The sequence below is a fragment of the Convolutriloba macropyga genome, unplaced genomic scaffold, assembly GCF_964194025.1.
Source record: "Convolutriloba macropyga unplaced genomic scaffold, txConMacr16.3 SCAFFOLD_3721, whole genome shotgun sequence".
In the NCBI taxonomy this organism is placed as follows: domain Eukaryota; kingdom Metazoa; phylum Xenacoelomorpha; order Acoela; family Convolutidae; genus Convolutriloba; species Convolutriloba macropyga.
The window spans coordinates 5642-25866 of NW_027452852.1; the positions used below are offsets into that span (position 1 = coordinate 5642).

The following is a 20225-nucleotide window of genomic DNA, read 5'->3' on the forward strand; positions in this document are numbered from 1 at the left end:
AGAAGCAACTTAGAATGAGCAAAACTAATTTCCGAAGTTTGATAGGTTGTCTTAACTATTTAGCTTTGTCGAGTAGACCCGATATTTGTTTTGCTGCTAGCACTCTAATTTCGTTTGTTGAAAATCCCGGAGAAGTTTACTGGAAAGCTGCCAAGCGTGTTCTTAGACACTTAAAAGGAACAGTAAATCAGACTTTAACTTTCCGAAAGACTCAGGTTCTGGATTTGCTGAATTTTTCTGATGCTGATTGGGCAGGGAACATAGATAACAGGAGGAGTACTTCAGGTTTTTGTATTAAGTTAAGTGAGTCGTCTGGAGCAATAAGTTGGGGTTGTAAGGCCCAAAAGACTGTAGCAACGTCAACTGCTGAAGCAGAGTTTAACTCTGTTGTTCAGGCGAGAAAAACTGCCATCCAACTAAGTGGAATTCTAGATGACTTAGGAATTTTCTGCAAACTACCTCTGAAAATTTTTGCCGATAATAAGGCTTGTATTGCATTAAGCAAGCATTCAATGAATCATGGAAAAAATTAATCAGTTTGCCATAAAACTGCACTTTGTGCGAGAACTGGTAGAAAACCAGAAACTTTAACTGTCATATTTGTGACTACAGAAAACATGCCTGCAGATATTTTAACGAAATCGCTCGGAATAAGAAAACAGTCACATTTTCGTACACATCTTCTTGGTTAAACTTAGCTTGAAAGGAGGGGTTTCAACAAGACTCCAAAAGTTAAAAATGAGAAAGCACATGCGCTAACGTCGATCTAAATTCTCACATCCAGATCAAGCTTTGGCGGGTAATTTACACTATTTATATAAGCTGATTTACTACGTATATTTGCCACCAATAATCAAACAACATTAATTTGATATTCAAAACAACTGCATATTCTGCGTACCCCTCTAACCTCACCAATATTCTGCTCTGTTTTAATGACAAAATAACATAGAATTCGTAAAACAAATAACTAAGGAAAGAGCGGTTTATTTTACACCACCCCTCACAATACTGATACTCACCATCTTTTCACTGGGACCCCTAAGACCTTTTGATGCGTTATCGGCTAAATTCTGTTTATTGCTACACAATTTATAAAATTTTATTTGCGAACAATTGTTTTGAACAAATTATTTTACTGGAATAAAGTCAATTATGTTTAGGGATCTTTTCCGTCATATTATAAAAGTATGGCACATGCGTCTGTGGGTGCAAATAATATGCACCCAATAAGCTGACCCCCAGCTTATTGGGTGCATATTATTTGCACCCACAAACGGAAAAGATCTATGTTTCGGTTCCACTTTATTATATATTATGTTTTAATAGGGTATTTAACTCTTTGCTGTCATCAAATCTTTGGTGAAAACAAAAGCGCGAAGGAAAGAAAAACTCAAAATATCACAACCAGAGATTAAACAACAAAATTTTGATCTTGTTTATTGACCTGATATCTCACGTACGTAATTCTTTCCTCAGTAATCAAACAGGTGACTAAACAAAGTAAATCATTGCCCTAGTGATGAGCGGATTCAAATCTTGCAAGAATCTTGCAAGATGATTCAAAACTTTCAAGATTCTTGCAAGAATCTTGCAAGATATCAATCAAGGCAAAAAAATAAATCGGGGTACAAATGTTTTAGGAAACATCTTTGAAGCAAACTTTTGTTTATTAAACAAATTACAAAACCGAATTCAATGAAAAAAAAATTAGCTCGGATTCAAAAACTTGCAAGAATCTTGCAAGAATCTTGCAAGTTTTTGAATTCTGGAAAATTTATTGGTGTGTAATTGGTGGCTGAAACTAACTGAAACCCAAATGAAATGACTGATATCAGTTTTTTTGATCAGCAAAACTGAACTTAATTGACTTTTTTTGAACACGCCTTTTGAATGTGAAATCTTGCAAGAATCTTGCAAGTTTCTTGCAAGATTTTGAATTCAAAATTAAATTTCCGACAAATAACTAGAGACAACTCGAGGCAATCAAATCAGTCTTTTTAAAGTTCAATTTATCTAATTTAAGACAAAAACACTTTCAATCTCTTTCTCATTTTTTTTAAAAATAATTATTTTTAGAGAAACAAACATTTTTTGGAATTTTTTTGTTACTGATCCTATCGGTACTTTAGCATGTTTTTGTTGTCGTAAAATCTTCCGATTATTTATGGTGCGGTCTAAATATCTTCCTATTGAGATTTTAATAAACGTTTGTGATGCCTTCAGTTGATAGCTATTGGTGTTAATGTCCTTGAAGTTTTTTCATTCTAAAATATGTTGGTGTGTTTTTGAAGTTCCATTTTTGTTCTTCTTTCATTGGATTTATAGTTTAGTCATCATCTAAAAAAAATTGACTTCAAATTTCTAATAAATCAAACATCAGCTCCGTTTTTGATCTTATGCAAGTAGTATGCATTCCCTTCCAAGATTGCTTGCAAGATTCTTGCAAGATTTTGAATTCGTCGATCACTAGGGTGGCCCAACAGCGAGTACCGCTGGTGGCTTTCGGTCTAGAAAAGAAACCAGAGTCACTGTATTTCTACCTTAATGGGGTCAATAAAGCGCGGGGGGGGGGTTAAGTGGAAAAATCCTCGTGATTCATGTCAATGCAATTAACACAATGGGAGGATCTTTTCCTTGTGACCCCCCTCCTCCCTCAGAGTTTTTTTTTACCTTCCTGCGGACCCATAGCCGGTGGACGCCATTGTTGCTCCGTGAAGCCAGAAACTACAACTTGAAAATTGTCTCCTGAGCCCTTGTAGTCAGCTTCCAAACTGGAGGGTCTTACATAACTGGGAACAGACACTATTTGAGATAATCTGACACCCTCTTTTCCCCGTTTCTGATCGTTTTTCCACTTGGCACTTTTCCTCGCCTGGACTACAATTTGTTCACGGCCGATTTGAACTTTAATGAGGAGTTTGTTTCTCAGTTTTGCTTTTTTAAAATCTCCCTACCCCCAATCGGTCAAGGAACCCGCTTCTTCTTTGAATTACTGAACTATAAATCCTGATTCATCCCAATCAGACCCCCTCCCCCCAATATAGACAACCATTATTCTGCAAGCTTTTGTATTCCTTAAGCGGGGCACATTGGCATGGCATTTAAGGAAGTTTCCTCTCATTTCTTGTAGATTTTTGGGATCTTTTTCCGTTTGTAAACCCCCCCCCCCCCCCCCCAGTACGTTATACAACCCCCCCCCCCTTTACAGAGCACATGTATTTATACAGTAAATCACTATTATTGCAAGTGTGTCTGGTGGTGCAAATAATATGCACCCACTAAGTTGGGGGGGGGGGGGGCACAAACGGAAAAGATCCAATCAACCATTATGTAAAAATACGGCATTCCCGTCTAAGGGGTGCGAATTATATGAGCTCATTAAGCTGGGGGGGGCACCAGCGGAACAGAAGTCTTTGCCATAATAAATAACCCCCACCCCCCCCCCCCCACCCAGCTTAGTGGCCAGATAACCTATGCCCCCCGCCCAATCATAGTAAATAGAGAATAATGGCGGGGGGCTCTAATTTCAGGGAGCGGGGGCTATAATGGGAAAGACCCCGGAAAAGGTTCTCATATGAATTCACGAAGCTATGGGGGAGGGGGGCTGGATGTCAACTGAAAAAATCTCTTGTATTGGCAACTAAGGAGTGGCAACTGGAATGAAGTCAGTCAAATCCTTGATAAAAATTGAAGAATAAAATGAGGAAACATCTCCTCGTCTTCCCTTCAACATCCCTCCGATCGAGTCCTGCGCAGTCGAATGTCACCCTCCACCAAGTATCGGTTGCCTCTATTACTGGTCCCTCATGTGAGGGAAAGTTTGGAGCACTCGTCCCATATTCGGTTTGCGCCTGATCATTGGGATAAATTTCTGATCCTGTACCACTTCCCGGCCCTCCTGGATGTGACTGACCTTGACTGAATTTTCCTGCTTTGCTCATTTGACCTTGACTCATCTGGCCTTGACTCATTTGACCCTGACTCATTTGACCTTGACTCATTTGACTTTGACTCTTTTTCCCCTGACTCATTTGACCTTGACTCATTTGACTTTGACTCATTTTCCCCTGACTCATTTGACCTTGACTCATTTGACCTTGACTCATTTGACCCTGACTCATTTGACCCTGACTCATAGGACGTTGATTTACTTGGCCTTGACTAGTTTGACCTTGACTCGATGGATCTCGGCTAATTTTGTATCTGCTGCTTGGTCTTTGGCTCATTTGACCTTGAGTAACTTGGCTCGGTTGACCTCCGCTTGTCTTCCTGCGAGAAGTTCGCTCTTCGCTCATCTGTCGATCGGCCATTTCGGATAAGATTTTCTGCTTTGGCTCGAGAGCTAAGACGCTGCGAAGCTTGGTTGCTGTATTGAGGGAATTCGGGTTGCCGAAATACGCACGAGCACTTTTATTTTTTAGTACCGAGTAAAATAACCTTTTTATTGTCGGAGGTGGCAGATTCTTTCGGGTCTTTCCCATCATAGCCCCCCCCCCCTCAAAGAAATTATAGCCCCCCATAATGGTATATATACCTTGGAGGGCTATAGTATATCTGACAACAAAGTTGGGGGGGGGGGGGGCTATAATGGGAAAGACCCATTTTTTCCGTTGTACTCGCGTCCCTGAGTTTTAACAAAAACAATGGGTCTTTCTCATTATGCCCCCCCATGAAAACATAGCCCCCAATATGTTATAATTACTATGATGGGGGGATATGTTTTATATGACGACTAAGCATTGCTATAATAAGGACAACACCAAGCAGTTTTTTCATTGTTAGTCTACCATGGCTAATGATATTGTTTCAATTTTTTGAATGTTCGGGACAATAAACTTTTGAGAAAAAAATGTATCTTGGAATTAAAGGTAGTGGATTGCTTTTCTTGAGCAAAAACTCAACAAAAAATAAAATCTCTACCGTAAACGGAAGAGTAAACGGTTATCCATGCGCGATCACATCTGAAATATTAAAACAGTTTAATTGATTGGCTTAAATTCATGAAATTACAGCGTTTAATTAGCATAGAAGATTGAAAATTTTTCTTGGGGTTCGATTCTTCAATCTGAACCACGCTGCAATCACTTTTTGGCTTTGCGTCAATTCGGAGGTTCAGGCCTCGAACTATAAATAGTTTCAAATTTGACCAAAAAGTTTTATCATGGTATCAACAGACTATGGTCGATTAAAACAGCAAAACAGTCCCTATATGAGCATTTTTAGCGCCTCTGTCTTTTTTCGGAGGATACATAATAGTTGGAATCATTTTCTCTAAAAATAATTGGAAAAATATGTAAGATAAGCGGTCAAAAATTGAGTTTTTCACCGCAAATTTTGTACTTATTTTTGCGGTGAAATGCGGTGAAATTATGTAAGTTCACCGCTAGAGTAAGCGGTGAACTTACAAAATATCGCCACATTTCAACGCCTACTACAAGTTACCGTCCTCGCATGGATTCGAACCACTCACCTCCTGAATGTCTGACGCTTCTGCTTCCACTGCGCCACTCCGCTCAAAAATCTATCATATTTCTTTTGAATTTAAACCGAATACACTCTCCTTTATGTAAAACATAAGCGTTGAACTTTTGTAAGATAAGCGCTGAAATTTTAATTTTTAGCGGTGAAATTTTGTGAATGCGGTGAAATTATGTAAGTTCACCGCTTACTCTAGTGGTGAAATTACATAAATTTACCGTTAAAAAAAGTTTCAAAATAATGTATGATTATTCGTGGATAAATTTTCCGTGCATCTTTTAATAAATGTATCCTAACTTCGTTGAACAAAAGACAATTCGAAGTGTTTGCTTAGCGGCGAATTTATGTTGTTTCGCCAGTAAGTTGAGCGGTGAATTTGTGTAAATTCATCGCATTCACCACTTAACTTACATAATTTGGACAATTTTTTCAAAGCGGTTAATTTATGTAATTTCATCGCTAAATTCAACGGTGAAATTTTGTAGTTTCACCGCTACCAGGCGATAAAGGTTGTTTTACCGAATTCACCGCCTGATTTATGTAATTTTGCCGCATTCACCGCTTGTCTACGAAATTTTCCGCATTCACCGCTTATCTTACACAATTTTGCGTTGAATAGCGGTGAGACCTCGAGCCCAGTAATCTTCAAAGAAGCTAAATAGGCCCATGCAGCAGCTAAAGGCATGTTTCCAGTCCTTCTTGCAGGACGGTGATCTTGAAAGAGTCTTTTAAGATGGTCGGTTATTTTACAGGATTCTTGTATTTCGGACTAAAGTTCAACCCCTAGTTGATTGAGAATGGTTATCTTGCAAGATCTTGCAAGAATCTTGCAAGAATCTTGCAGGATGATGCTTAGTGTTGCAAGATTCTTGCACGATCTTGGAAGATAACCATCCTCAATCAACTAGGAGTTGAACTTTTAACTGAACTTAAGCGTTGGGTCCGACTTCAACTCGCCCCAAATTATTGATGCTGTAATTTAGCATGATGAAATAGGCTTTGGCTGCCGAACCGTCGGTAGACTAAAACTTGATGCTTCAATTTCAATTGACGAAAAATGTTTTTATTTGACCCCATAAACTTCATAAGCAAATGGGAAAACGGTTAGATCTTATAGCTTAGTCAATGGGTTGGACCGTTCGAATCTTATAGCTTAGTCAACGGGTTGGACCGTTTCATGCCTTGACTTATGAACAGACTACACTCGACTAAAGTTAGGCAATGAAAAGGCTCGTGCTGGATCCGTGAAACTACTTCCCCTCAATGCTAACTAGAAGCTGAATAGTATTTTTGAAGCCAATTTTGGCTCCCCACTTGAATGATAAAGGCCATTCACAAATCGCGATCTAAACTTGCGTTATCTTTGCAAGTGACAGTGATCGAAGCTCCAATAAATAGAAGCACGTTTCGAAAATATATCCGTACCGAATTCGAAGTCTATATCAGTACTAAGCATGTCTAACTGCACCTCTAAATGCAAATTTTTCATTAATGTGCATATCTTGCAAAACAATGCTTGCAAGACTTGACAAAAGCTTGCATTTAGACTTGCACATCTTGGCAAGGAATCCAATTGGAACACCAGAGCAAAACCAGGTGACTTTCTTCTACGAGCTTTGTCATAACTCGATTACATCCAAGTATTCAAAGTAGGTTTTCTTTACAATTTGTGGGAGCTGTAGTGGTTACTTGTTTTAGAACTGTTGCTTTTACAGTGTTGAAAAGATGCAAAAACTTTTTTCCAACAAAAATATTACCCAAATATGTTAAGAGAAATTGCTCTTTCACATTTGTGACTACATTTTTTTCACCAAACGATCTTTCCGAGATAGTTCCAAAAAATAGACAAATTTGCGTCGCGTTAAAAGTAAACAATGATGAGCAGTCTGCATGGTTATGATAGTGTTATGGGCGGTTGGTAAGATAAATAATTTCTTCTTTCTCATTTGACAAGGGACGATCTTTGTTTTGGGCTGTAATTACAGACAAAAATTTAGCCTTTTCTTATCAAAATAGAATTCAGATGTTACAGAGAAACCCAAGAAATACGCTAATCTCGAAATAGCTGCAAGCTAACATTGTGTAGTCTCTTTTACGTCTAGTTTTCGCATGCCTGTGGTTTGAATACGTCTAATACTCCATGCGAAAAAAGGTTAGGGCAAAATAAAACAACATTTCTTTATACTTACAAAGTTTTATAGAAGAAAGATACACAACAGCATTAAAAACTCATAGAATACAACTTCTTGCTATTAACAAACTACAAAGCTGTTTCTCTTTTGAGTAAAAATGGCATTTAGTCATTGAATTGCTTTGCATACCTCTAATTTAGTTCAGAAAACGTCGTACAAACAACCGTCAGCCTGTTCGGTTTTAATTAGACAACAACGATGAAAACCAATACGATTGTTCTTCGGTATAATCGTTATAATCGGTTATGTAAACGCTATGAATCGTCTGTAATTTTAGTTTTAAAAGTAAGAAATCTATTGTCTATTCGTTTCAGATAAACAGCACCGACGAAAGCCCCATACGTTTGTTGTTTGGTATCAATGTTATAATCTTTTTGTCTGAGATTATAACCGGGATTCGTTGGTATATTCAGTTTTAAGCTTAACCAATCCTCGGCATGCTTGGTTTGCTGGATTCCTTATATTCAATTTTAAACAAAAGAGACCACTGGTAAGGGGAACCAAATTACATCGAAACCAAGCGAAAATGACTTCTGTAATTGATTTCCAATGACCACATACAAATTAAGTGAGTGTGATTTAGTGAACTGAATCCTAATGAATATTCAACAAACTCTCTATTTCTTAACTTTAAAAGCAATCAAAAATTCACTTTTGCAGAATTAGTTCTAAATAAGCTAACGAAGAATGTCAACCATTTTTTTTTTACTTTTTTCAATCAACTGCAATGGTTTGTATGCTGCATTTGAAGAAATCGCTTGCAACAGTAGTTTTGAAAACCCTCCGCTAAGAAAGTTGAATAAAAAACTACTATTATAAAGTCAAACTTTTATGAAGAAAAACCAACAATTTTTACGTTTAAAGCCAAAAATACCTAATCAAAGAAACAAAACTGAACATCTAAGAGAACCTGCATACTGACAATTTTACGTTTGATACCGAACATAAACAATCTAAGAAGCCTATCCTGCCCACGGCTATCTAACCACAACTTAAACTCGAACAGACAAAATAGCTCAAAATTGCGCTTGAAATCGTTATACATAATAACTGATCATGGCGATGTATTCTTGCGTGGAAAACCTAACATAACAAACATAACAAACGCACTTCAGAACTACGATAACCTTAACTGCTACACCTTCTGCGTTTTTCGAGTTAGATACGGACTTGTTACAGCTTTTGAAAGGCAGCACATGTAAACACCATTATATATATTTTTTAAACTAAAAATTAAAAAAAACTAAGATTTTTAATAATCATAGATGGTTTTAAAACATACATGTTTTTCCAAAATTTTGTGATTAATTGAGTTTTTTTAACGAATTGTTGTTTTTCAATTTTATAAATAATTAGTGACTTTGGGGACTTTTTGCTTTTCATTAACGGTTTTGATTGCAGAAAGATAATGATTTTAATGAAAGAAGATGATTAACTCCTATATTTTTCGGGATAGCTACTCTGCAACTGCGAAATTTAACTCAAATTAGCCCCTACTCTTAAATCAGTTTGGGGTGTAATCAGAGGGGTAATTTCGACACGGGCTCTACTGCTGTATATGCCAGTAGAGAGGGATACGGTGGCCTCAGCAGCAATGGTTCTTCTGTACGGTAAAAAAAATTGAACAGTTTTTACTGAACAGTGAAGAGTTGTATAGAGTATTTTCTAAAAACTCAAAAACACAAAAAAGTTCATCGAAGAAAGGTCCACAGCATTAAATCAATGCAAGTTTTTGTTTGTTACAAACTAAATAACTAATTCCTTTTTGAGATTAAATGGCATTTTTTGTTTGAATTGATTGACATACCTCTAAACCAGCTAAAAAATTGTCGTTTGTGAACGCAAGAACAACAGTCGCTCTTTTCAATTTTATTTAGACATTACCAAAGAAAACCCATACGTTTGGTCTTTGGGATCATTGTTATCAATCGGTTTTTCAAACACAAGGAATTGTTGGTATTTTTAGTTTTAAAGCGTCGATATGTTAGATTACTTGGTTTCTTTAACTTCTTTTTTCGGCAAAAGAAACCATTGGTAAGGTGTTTCAAGCCACAGGAAATTAAGTGCAAAATGACTTATGTATTTGATTTCCAATGGTCATGCCAAAACTCACAGATTGTGGTTTAAAGAACTGAATCCCAATGAATATTTAACAAGCAAGCTCTTAATTTGTTAAATTCAAAGGCAAACAAGAAATAGCACAGGCTGAATTAGTTTTTTAAGTGAATTTTTGAACGATGTCAATCATCTATCATTTTTTGTACTATCAACAGCAAAAATTTGTATCTCTGATATCTCTGTAAATCTCTGATATCTTCATAAATATTGATATCTTCATAAATATTGTTTAATGTCTTTTCATGGGTATGCAAGACTGCAGCTGGAGTGCCGTCGAACAAAACATGTTTACTATACTCGTATAGATTATTTTTTAAGCACAAAAACTAACACTACATAGCGGCTAGAAAAATAGTGTTAAAAAGTTGACGTACAACTTTTCTGTTCTTGGAATACCTTTATCAGACAGGGTCTCCCTCCCGTGTCAACTTTTTACCTCAAAAAAGAAGTAGGGTTAAGGTGTAATTTTAGCCAATTCCCCCCAAAACTCTTACATCGTTTTGGGGTAATGGCGGTAATTCGATGTAAGACTGGGGGTAATAGGTTTAATTTCTTTTTTGGGGGGGGGGGGGGGTAAAATGGTGCAAAATTAGGGATGTAATTTTAGGGAGTTAAACGATGTAAGAATAGAAGGGTAATTGGGGATAAAACAAGGCAAGCGTAAGGAGTAAAACGATGTAAAAGTAGGGATGTAATGGAGGGTAATGCGGAATTAAATGATGTAAGAGTAGTGGGTTATGGGGGGTAAAACGATTAGGGGGGTAAGATTTGGGGGTAATGGGGGGGGGTAATTGGGGGGGGGGGGGGGTAACCTCCATCTTATCTTACATCATTTTACCCCCTAAATTAAGCCAATACTCTTGCATCGTTTTTGGGGATATTGTTTGAGGGATAAAATCTAACAATACCCCCTTACCCCCATTACTCCCTAATCTTACATTGTTTTACCCCCCCCCCCCCCTCCAAAAAGTTACCACCTCAATCTTACATCGTTTTACCCCCCTAATATTGCCCCCCCCCATCTTACATCTTTTGGGGGATGGATTATTAATGGGGCTCAAATCTAAAAATTCCCCCTTTTACCCCCCCCCCCCCCCAACCCCCTAATCTTACATCGTTTTACCCACCCCCCCCCCCTAGACATTTAGCCCGTACTCTTAAATCTGTTTGAATGGTAATCAGAGGGGTAATTTCGACACGGGCTCTACTGCTGTATATGCCAGTAGAGAACGATACAGTAGCCTCAGAAGAAATGGTTCTTCTATACGGTAAAAAAAATTGAATCGCTTGTACTGAACAGTGAAGACTGTCAAAAACAGAATGAAAGGTATGAACAAAAGCGTGGGGAAAATAAACTTATATTTTACAAAAACCTAATGAAGAACAAAGGCAGAAAGTCTTAACAAGCGCAAAGTGTCTTCACAGATCAGTAATTTCATTTGATATCGATCACATGAAATCTATGTAATAAATCTATAAACTTTTCGAATTAAACTAACTCATTATCATTCAAGAAAGTCCCGAAGCAGTGCCAACATCTGATTACTATTAATTGCCCCCCCCCCAGCTTAGTGAGCATAAATTTTTTATGACCCCCAGACACACGTGCTTTTTTCATACATAGTAACGTGCTATATAACAACATAGAAATTGTATCTGGGGGTCATAAAAAACACGGGGGGACAGAATAGATCCCAGAAAACTAAAGATCGCTTTAGAAAATTGATTGCCGATGGCAAGAATGCCATGATCTGCCAAAAACTTGAACACTATTACGCTCAAAGGAGGAGGAACTGAGCAGAATCAGCAGTGATCTGACGAAAACCTAGCTAAGAACAAAAGAGAGTGAAACGCTGCCTAAAGATTTTGTTAAGATAGATTTTTTAAGATAGAAGCAACGTGCAAACCCGTGTTGAAGTGTCTTTGATTTCATACGAGGATCATATTTGGTTTCAGGTTGTCCATACATATTTTTTTTAGTACAATCTCAGCATGAAACTAAAGAGATCATATATGAATGTTGCTTGATTGCCAATAAATCATAAATGATCCTAGTAGGATCACCAAGAGGCAATCGTTTTTTTCCTTCCAATTTAGGTTTTTCGAGTTAGCATTCAATTTCTAATCAATTTCCATGGCATCAACTTCTAATCCACCCAAAAAGCCTCTGATGCACTGTTCAATGCAAAGTTGAGGCTGTATTTCTTAGGAAACAATCAGCTATTCTTCGGCGCAATTGAGAAAGTGTCTGCGTCTGTGCGAGTGTGCATTTACTTGTGTATGTATGTTTGTGCGAGTGTGTGTGTGTGTGTGTATGTGTGTAAGTGTGTGTGTGTGTGTGTTTGTGTGTGTGGAGGCGGTCACAAGCCGATAGGCAACCAAAGCTGAAGTTTGAAAATGAGCTCAAGAAAGCAGAGAAATTTTGGAAACTCGTTTTTTAATTCGCTCATAACGGGCCGGTGGGAGCACTACGCGCGCGTCACGGCTTTGCCGCAATAATTGACCCTGAGTTCCGCCTTAAATCCCACAGCAGATGAGAAGCCTAACATAGACAAAAGTCCGCTGAGTCCCGTACCCAGTAGATGTCTAGATTTTGACTTATTTTTGTTTCTTTGTTGCGTATGAGTACATTGTGCGCTATATTACTACGCGTAGTGTGGATTGCATTGGTTAACAATGTACTGTTTTTGATATAATATGTAACTATTACATATCTTGCGGCTTGATTTTACTTCGGTTACAATGCGTTCAACGTGTGTGTGTGTGTGTGTGTGTGTGTGTGTGTGTGTGTGTGTGTGTGTGCACGCGTGTGTAACTGTGTATGTGTGTGTCCGTCTTTAATTGTGTCTTAGAGATTATGATTGTGTGTGCTAGTTTATGTTTGTAAGCGTGTATTTCATTGCTTTTGGAGATTTTTTCAATTTTAATAATTATAACTTTTGTCACAAGTAAGCTGAAAAACGTCGAATTTATTTTTTATAAAAAGTTCTGAGTTTTCATTATGTTTATGGTACATTTTCAAAACAACAATTCTCATTTTAGACCATTTTTACCAAAAATTTATCAACACAAAATCAAATTCAGATGAATTTCAGGAATAACTTTTCAAAAACGCAGTGGTTTTCAGCAAAAAAAATTTTACTAAGGCTCGGCGCATTTCACCACAAGTCACATCATTCTTATATAAGGTTCCAGCAGGGAACGTTTTGAAAACTGATTCCATTTCAGTGGATATAATACATAATTTGGAAAAAAAATTTCGAATCGGTGTAAATTAAAAGAACAAGAGCGGCCTCAGTTGTGAAGGCGACCAAGCTTTGTCTGAAGAATTGAAAACAAATGCCAAAATCTATATTTTGAGGGAGAAACTTAGTGGTGACACGGATAATGCAATTTTATGGTAATCTGGAATACACTCAGACAATTATTGGTCATAGACTCAAGCACTTTATTGCCCAAAACACATAAAAAGGTTGAGTAAATTGTCCATTATGTACTACGGTTAATTGAAGCTGGTTTTAAGACATCTCATTATCATCTGTTATTATAAAAAACTGCTAATGATGTATACCGGTGAAATTTGCATCTTTTATCAGAGGAAAGTAATCTAGTCTAGTCCTGGACTTATGAAAAGATCATCATGTATAAGTAATAGATAGTAATAGTAACTTTGTTTCTGCGTTACCGCAGCGGGCAGCATTAGGCTTTTAATCTACAGTGCATTTACAGTAGACTGTTCTCAGCTGTCCTTTTTCTATTACTCTGCACATCTCAGACTGTACATTTATCAGTTTTGTACAAAGCTTTCATTTTTTTTTTGTTTTTAACAAGATCTGAAATATTGAATAGACGAATAGACGCTGTTTAACAAATCTCCTACAATGTGTGATATTGTTTAATATTTGAAGAGTACCTTTTTTGTGATGTCATTTAACCATAACAATTCAACCAGTAATGAGCGAAAAAAGTGATAAATGAGTGGTTATTTAATTATTGCCTATAAAAACTGCTTCGATTGTGAGCTAGCTACGAAATTGACCGCTACGAAAGTACCCCTGTGTATAAGTTTTACGCCAAAAAAAGATGTAAGATTAGGACGTAATCGAGGGAATATTTAGCCAATACCCCTCATACTCTTACATCATTTGGGGGGTAATGGCGAGGGAAGGGGGGTAATGGGGCCAAACAGGACAGGTTGAATTGACTGGGTTGAATTTACAGTACATAAAATGCTGTTCTGGAAAGCGAGCAGTTTGAAAAATTTTTGATGGAACGTTTGATTCGAAACGAGTTATCGTAATTCTAAATTTGCGAGTATGCGTCGATACTCGCAAACAAAAGATTTACGGGAGACATTATTATTCCTTCAACTTCAATCGAGCATGAAAAAAAATGCCAATGGATAGAAAAGGGCCCACACCTGACGTGAAACGATTCAAAAAGAACAAAGACTAAGTCAGGAAATGTATGAAATCTCAAAAAAAGATTAGAGTAACTGCTTAAATTATCAGACGCTGCGTCAATAACTTTAAAAAAGTAAATATCTAAAGGCTCGTATCAGTAAAAATGCCTCGGACAAACATTTGAGAGGTAACCGGAAAAACTCAGAGCAGTAATCAGCAGAGCCTTTTAAATGAGTAACTGCAGAAACAAAGTGCTCGAGATTCAGCTAATTGTTCAATTGAGTGAATAAAGAGATGTGGCTCTCAGAAAATTTGCAAAAACTGCAAATAATAAAAGGTTTAGCTACCCACAGCGTTAACAAAATTACATTTAAAGAAAAAAGGCGCAAAGTCAATTTTGGCCGATCGATGTACTCATCGCAGAGAAATGTGAGTGGTATCGTTCAAACAAACTCATCCAGCGTAGAATTTAAAATTAAAAAGAATTTATAGATTTTCGTTTTTTTTCGAGGAGTTATCAAGGATTGAAGTTTTGTGTGAACACGGGATATTTGTTCACTTTTAGAGTGATTTTTCTTCAAATTAAGATATTTTCTATAAAATAAGTATTTCAAGCTTAAATTTCTTGCCAAAGTGAACCAATTTCGTGTTCCTAAAGGCGATAAAAACGACTAGTTCTGGTCTCATAGGGAGCTTCAATACCAAAAAAATTTGAAATCTACTGAGACCTTTTTTTTATTAAACTTTTCCAGTTTTGTTTGCTTTTTTAAGTCACCTAGAGACAAGTCACTTTTCATATCGAGGTTCTGGTTATGATAAACCTCCTTTACAGTCAAATGAAGACTATTTAACAAAAGAAATTGTCTTCAAGGAAGAGCTCATGTTTTTCTTTGCTTCGACTCTGAGTTTTCGTGATTTTAAATAGAATTTTGAGGTTGTTTTTGAGGTTTAACTAATTTTTAGGAGTCTTATGGCATGGACTCATTGACTAACTGTGCAATGTGTTACGTAATGAGATTTAAGTGAACATATCTAGTGCTTTGAGAGGACAACTAGGAGCTGTTAAGACTTTAAAAATAATTTTTCAAATTTTTTTCGAACTTTAACAAAATGTAATTTTATGACCGCGAACTGTAAGTCAGCCTCTGCGATGACAGCACCCTCTTCCGTCCTAGTGTAACCAAGAATGATCTGGCTAGCAGTTTTATTGTCTCATTTTTAGTTATATGACTTCAATGACACAAGATTTCAGAAAATTTAAACTTTTTTTGGATATTTACGTATTATTCGTAACTTTTGAAATCTTATCACATTATCCTAAAATTGACAGCTCCTTTTGCCTTATAGGAAACCTTCCGTAGATCACAGATAAAGCTTTCAGAGAAAAGCTTAGGGTTTAAATGGCTTCGACATTTTCTTCTCGCACTTTTTTTTGCTGAATTTTGGTTTTCGCCTGTTTTTGTTGTTGGTTTCGTAGTCTTAAGACTTATTGTGATATCTTATTGATTATCAATGCATGAAAACTCTTTTTTCCGTCATCATGTAAGTTTTGAACGTTGTTATTGAACTCGGTTGAAAGATTTTGAGTTTAATGACTGTTAAGACGATAAAAAATGTTTTTCCAAATTTTTTTGAACATTAACCGATCCTAAACTTTTTTCGCGGACTGTTAGTCAGTCTTAGTACTTAAGGAATTCTTTTTTTAATTCTAATGCAGCCAAAAATAATCTGGATAGCGGCTTTATCTTCTACCTATTAGTTTTAAAACTTCAGTGCCACTAGTTTTCATATTTTTTTAAAATTTCGGATGCTTTTTTCTTATTTCTAGATCCTTTTGAAATCTTATCACATTATCTTAATACTGATATATCCCATTGGTTTAGGGAAGACATTCAACGGATCATATATAAAGTTTTCAGAGAAGAACTTATGATTTAAATTGCTTTGACGTTTTGTTCTGGCAATTTTCTACTGAATTTTTGGTTGTTGCCTGTTTCCTTGTTTTCATCTTCAATAACTTGTTGTAAATTATTGACCAAATATGAATAGCCAATGAACTTAGTGTCTCATTGAGGCATAATTTAGCGTATTTAATGGATTCCGTTGAAAGCTATTGAAATTAACGGCGTTGATACTACGAGGTTTCTCAAAACTTTCGTGGTTCTAATGTAATTGTTCATATTTGATTTTTTTGAAACTCAATTGATAAAAAAAGAATCCCACTGCTGTTAAAAAACAAATTAAACATAGAAAGTTTTGAGTTAAAACTTCATTTTTTAATGCTTTCGGCACTTTTCTCGCTCAATTTTTATCCTGAAGTTGTTGATTTTGACTGTTTTTGTTCTTTAGGCAGCCGTAAACTGCTGACAAGTCTCTTGGGCTTGTAATTGCCGATTGAATAATTGAAATTTCCTGATCAGTTAGTCAGTTTACAGCCTTTAGTCGCACAGTTGATGATATACATTTTTAAACATTTTAACAACTTCTCAGTTTTTGTTGTTCTTTTCGTCAAATTGTAACTTATTTTCATCATTGAGAGGTCACATCCAATTTCTTGTATTCCAAAAAATAACATTTCTACTGATTTTTTTGTCACCGATGCTTTGTTTGTAGGACAATATGTGTTTTTATATACGTTTTTTTAAATGGTCATTTTTCGCGCTTCTTTTTCTCTTCATTCAGAGCAATCGCGTAAAAATAGAGCCCAAGTGTTTACAAATGTGGCCCAGATAAACTTGTTTAATCTCTCTGTATAATTCCTGCAGCTTAATTAGCTGAATAAGAATTGAATTAAAAATACATAATATTCATATAATAGCTAATGATTCTAATGGTAGCAATATTTTGTGTTTTCTCAAATCGTTTCTAATGTTTTATGTTTTTCTTTAGTTCGTTTCTAAGGCTTAAAACACCCGAAGACCTTTTGGTTTTGTAGTAACTTTTTAGTAAATTATCAAGGATTATTTTGTTAAAAGCTTATGATTTTTAGGACTTTTGAAATTTCTTGGTTTAAAAAGTGTTGATTAATTTTTGAACTTCGCATCATTGATCGTTCTCTTTGCTGACTTGTAACACAGTCTCATTGAGAAAATTTTCTGTCTGCTGTATAATTAGGAGAAATTAAATTAAAGTAGTTAAGGTTTTGTCTGACTGCATTTTGGCGTTGTTACTATGTGCTTTTAAATTCAGATAATCCGTTTTTGCCGTTAATTTTTTTTGCTATTTTTTTGGTTCTTTTTTGTTTTTGTCTCGTAGTGTATTTATGGTCAGATCTCATTGGCGATGTAATAAAGAATGGCATTATGTATTGCAATTAGTAGATAGGTTTTGTGACGATTGTTTTAAACTAAAACTTCTATGTTTGTTGTTTCTTCATTTGGTTGACAATTGAGTCAAAAATGTAGATGAGCTCGGGTCGGAACATCATGTGCAAACGCACATTAACCAGCCGACTTGTATTTTTTTAGTAAAAGGATTTTGTTCTTAAAAAACAAAATGCAGCTATGAGTGTGCGTTTCAGTGAACTTTGTCGCAAAAGCGGCGAAAGAAAATTTTCACCACTACCAGCAGAATACAGTGAAAAAAGTTATCAGCACTACCAGCTGAATGCATTGAAAAAAAATCACAGCTATAATCGCAAATCTTACAAATATTCACCGCGCTAATTTCAACGCTTATCATAAATTCACAGGAAATATCAAACGACGAAGTTACAGATGGCGCAGAGGAATAGGAAGTTGATGACATGCAGGAGATGATTGGTTTGAACCCGTGTACAGCAAATTCCTTTTTGTAAGAAATCCGGTGAATGCGGTGAAAAAAATTTTCACGGCTATAAACTGCAAAAATTTACCATACTCAACGCTAAAATTTGCGGGCGCTTTGCGGTGAAAAACTTTTTTTTCACCGCTATTCACCTCTAGGCTTACATTTTTCGTTTGACTAAACCTCGAGCCGGGTAGTACACTATATTGCTGAATAGAAAAACGGGAAGCCATATTTGGAGATAAAATGCTTGAACTTGCTTTCACAGTTTATTTTAGTCAAACTGCTATACAAAATATTGAAAATGAATACGTTTGAGCCTCAAAAAAATGCTTTCTAGATCGAAACAGAACCATGACTGTTACAGAACTCTTCTCTAGTGCAACGTTGACATACGAATGGGAGGGCAACAAAAACTATAAGAGGTAATTAGATGTTTCCAAGTTTCAATGACAAGATAGGCCTAAAAGTTAGTTCAACAAAGATATCACCCGGGTTGGAGTCCCATAGAATCCCATCGATGGGTCATAGTTATTTCATAGTAGCTTTTAGATCCATCGATGGATCAGTGTAATTTCATAAAACCTAACTTCCCATCGATGGATCAGTGTAATTTCATAAAACCTAACTTCCCATCGATGGATCATAGTAAATCCATGAAAATGAAAATTTCGAAAATCTCACATGTCTATCAATTTACTTAATAAAATGCAGTTACGTGCCCCTATATGCTCACTTTTTTGTTGTTTTCAGTAACGTGTCACCAAAAAGACCAGGTTGTAGAGCAGGAGGGGGCATTTGAAATTGGGGGGGGGTCATTTGAAGTAGAGGTTAACATAAGAGGAACTGCAGCATTTCCCTGATTGCAAAAAAGCAGGTTGTAGAGCAGGAGGGGGTATTTGAAGTTGGGGGGTGAGGTCGTAGAGCAGGAGGGGAGCATTTGAAGTTGGGGGGGGGGGGGTCGTAGAGCAGGAGGGGGGGCATTTGAAGTTGGGGGGGGGTCGTAGAGCAGGAGGGGGGGGCATTTGAAGTTGGGGGGGGGGGTCGTAGAGCAGGAGGGGGGGGGGCATTTGAAGTTGGGGGGGGGGTCGTAGAGCAGGAGGGGTTGCAACTGTTTTATAGGCTTGAAATCAATTGTAATGGGGGGCATTATTGACGCCGGGAGAGGGGGCATTAGTGATGTCGGGTGTGTCGATTTTACATTTTTTTGCCCCGATGTTGAAAATAGTGGTCGTGATCAAGTGTATAGGCAACTGTTTTATAGGCTTGAAATCAATTGTAATTGGGGGGCATTATTGATGCCCAGGGGGGGGGGGGGGCATTAGTGATGCCGGGTGTGTTGGGGGTTTGTTACAGAGTTCTACAGAATGTAGGGAGAAATTGTGAATTTGTACAGAATGCAGGCAGATGAGTACAATCAAGTGAGAAATTGATTGTACCACCCCCCCAACACATCCGGCATCACTAATGCCCCCCCCCACCAACACACCCGGCGTCAATAATGCCCCCCCCAACACACCCGGCCTCATTGGTCCCAGAACGATGGGGACATGTGATTTTAGTAGATATGCTGGATCCAAAAAGAGGATTTACAGTATTGTATTGTCATGTGGGGGGGGGGCATACTGACCTTAATGACTATCATATAGTGGCACATTTCAGATATCTTGTTGCAAAATGAGCAGTGACGGGAACAATTACAATGTCAGTAAAAGTGAAAGTCAAATGTCAGTGCCAGCCAGAGGGTCAATTCCCGGACTCGTATGTGAAGTCAGAAATGTGAGAAAAAACTTTATAGTGTATAGTTCAAATGATCGATTGCGCTGAATTATAGCATGCGCCATGTAATAAGCTTTATGAGGGAACAACATACATCCCCCACAGCCCGCCTGAATTTTTATAGAACGATGTAGTTAGACGGGCTCGGTAACGGTGAGGGGGGGGGGGGTTGGGTGGGTGTGTGCATAACGTTATAGTCATCTTGCTTTAAAGCTCGACTCATGTTTTTTGCTTCTGGAATTTAACTGGACCCAAATTTTTGCTGCCGGATTCTAGTTCGAACCATACTTGATGATCGGTATTAAATAGACCCGGCTTTGCTGCTCGACTTTGTTTTGAATCAAATCTTGAGACTTTCAATGTTATTGACGCATGTATAATTGAGTGTATGTATAGTCAGTCCCATAAAGTAACAACGCTAACGGTAATTTCAAAAATCAAAGGTCATATTTTGAAACATGCTGGTATGCTTTTTGAAATCATGTGG

The 20225-nt window shown here is 37.0% G+C and overlaps 1 protein-coding gene across 1 annotated transcript; it reads right to left on the bottom strand.

Annotated features, from left to right (window-relative positions):
• Positions 1 to 2673: 2673 nt before the first annotated feature.
• On the bottom strand, positions 2674 to 19686 carry LOC142357850 (uncharacterized; the record flags this gene model as incomplete). Its single annotated transcript, XM_075409352.1, has 3 exons — positions 19590 to 19686; positions 3713 to 4369; positions 2674 to 2907 (listed from the first exon to the last, which is right to left on the bottom strand). Coding segments are annotated over exons 2-3 (835 nt in total), but the record flags the coding sequence as incomplete, so codon positions are not given.
• Positions 19687 to 20225: the final 539 nt, after the last annotated feature.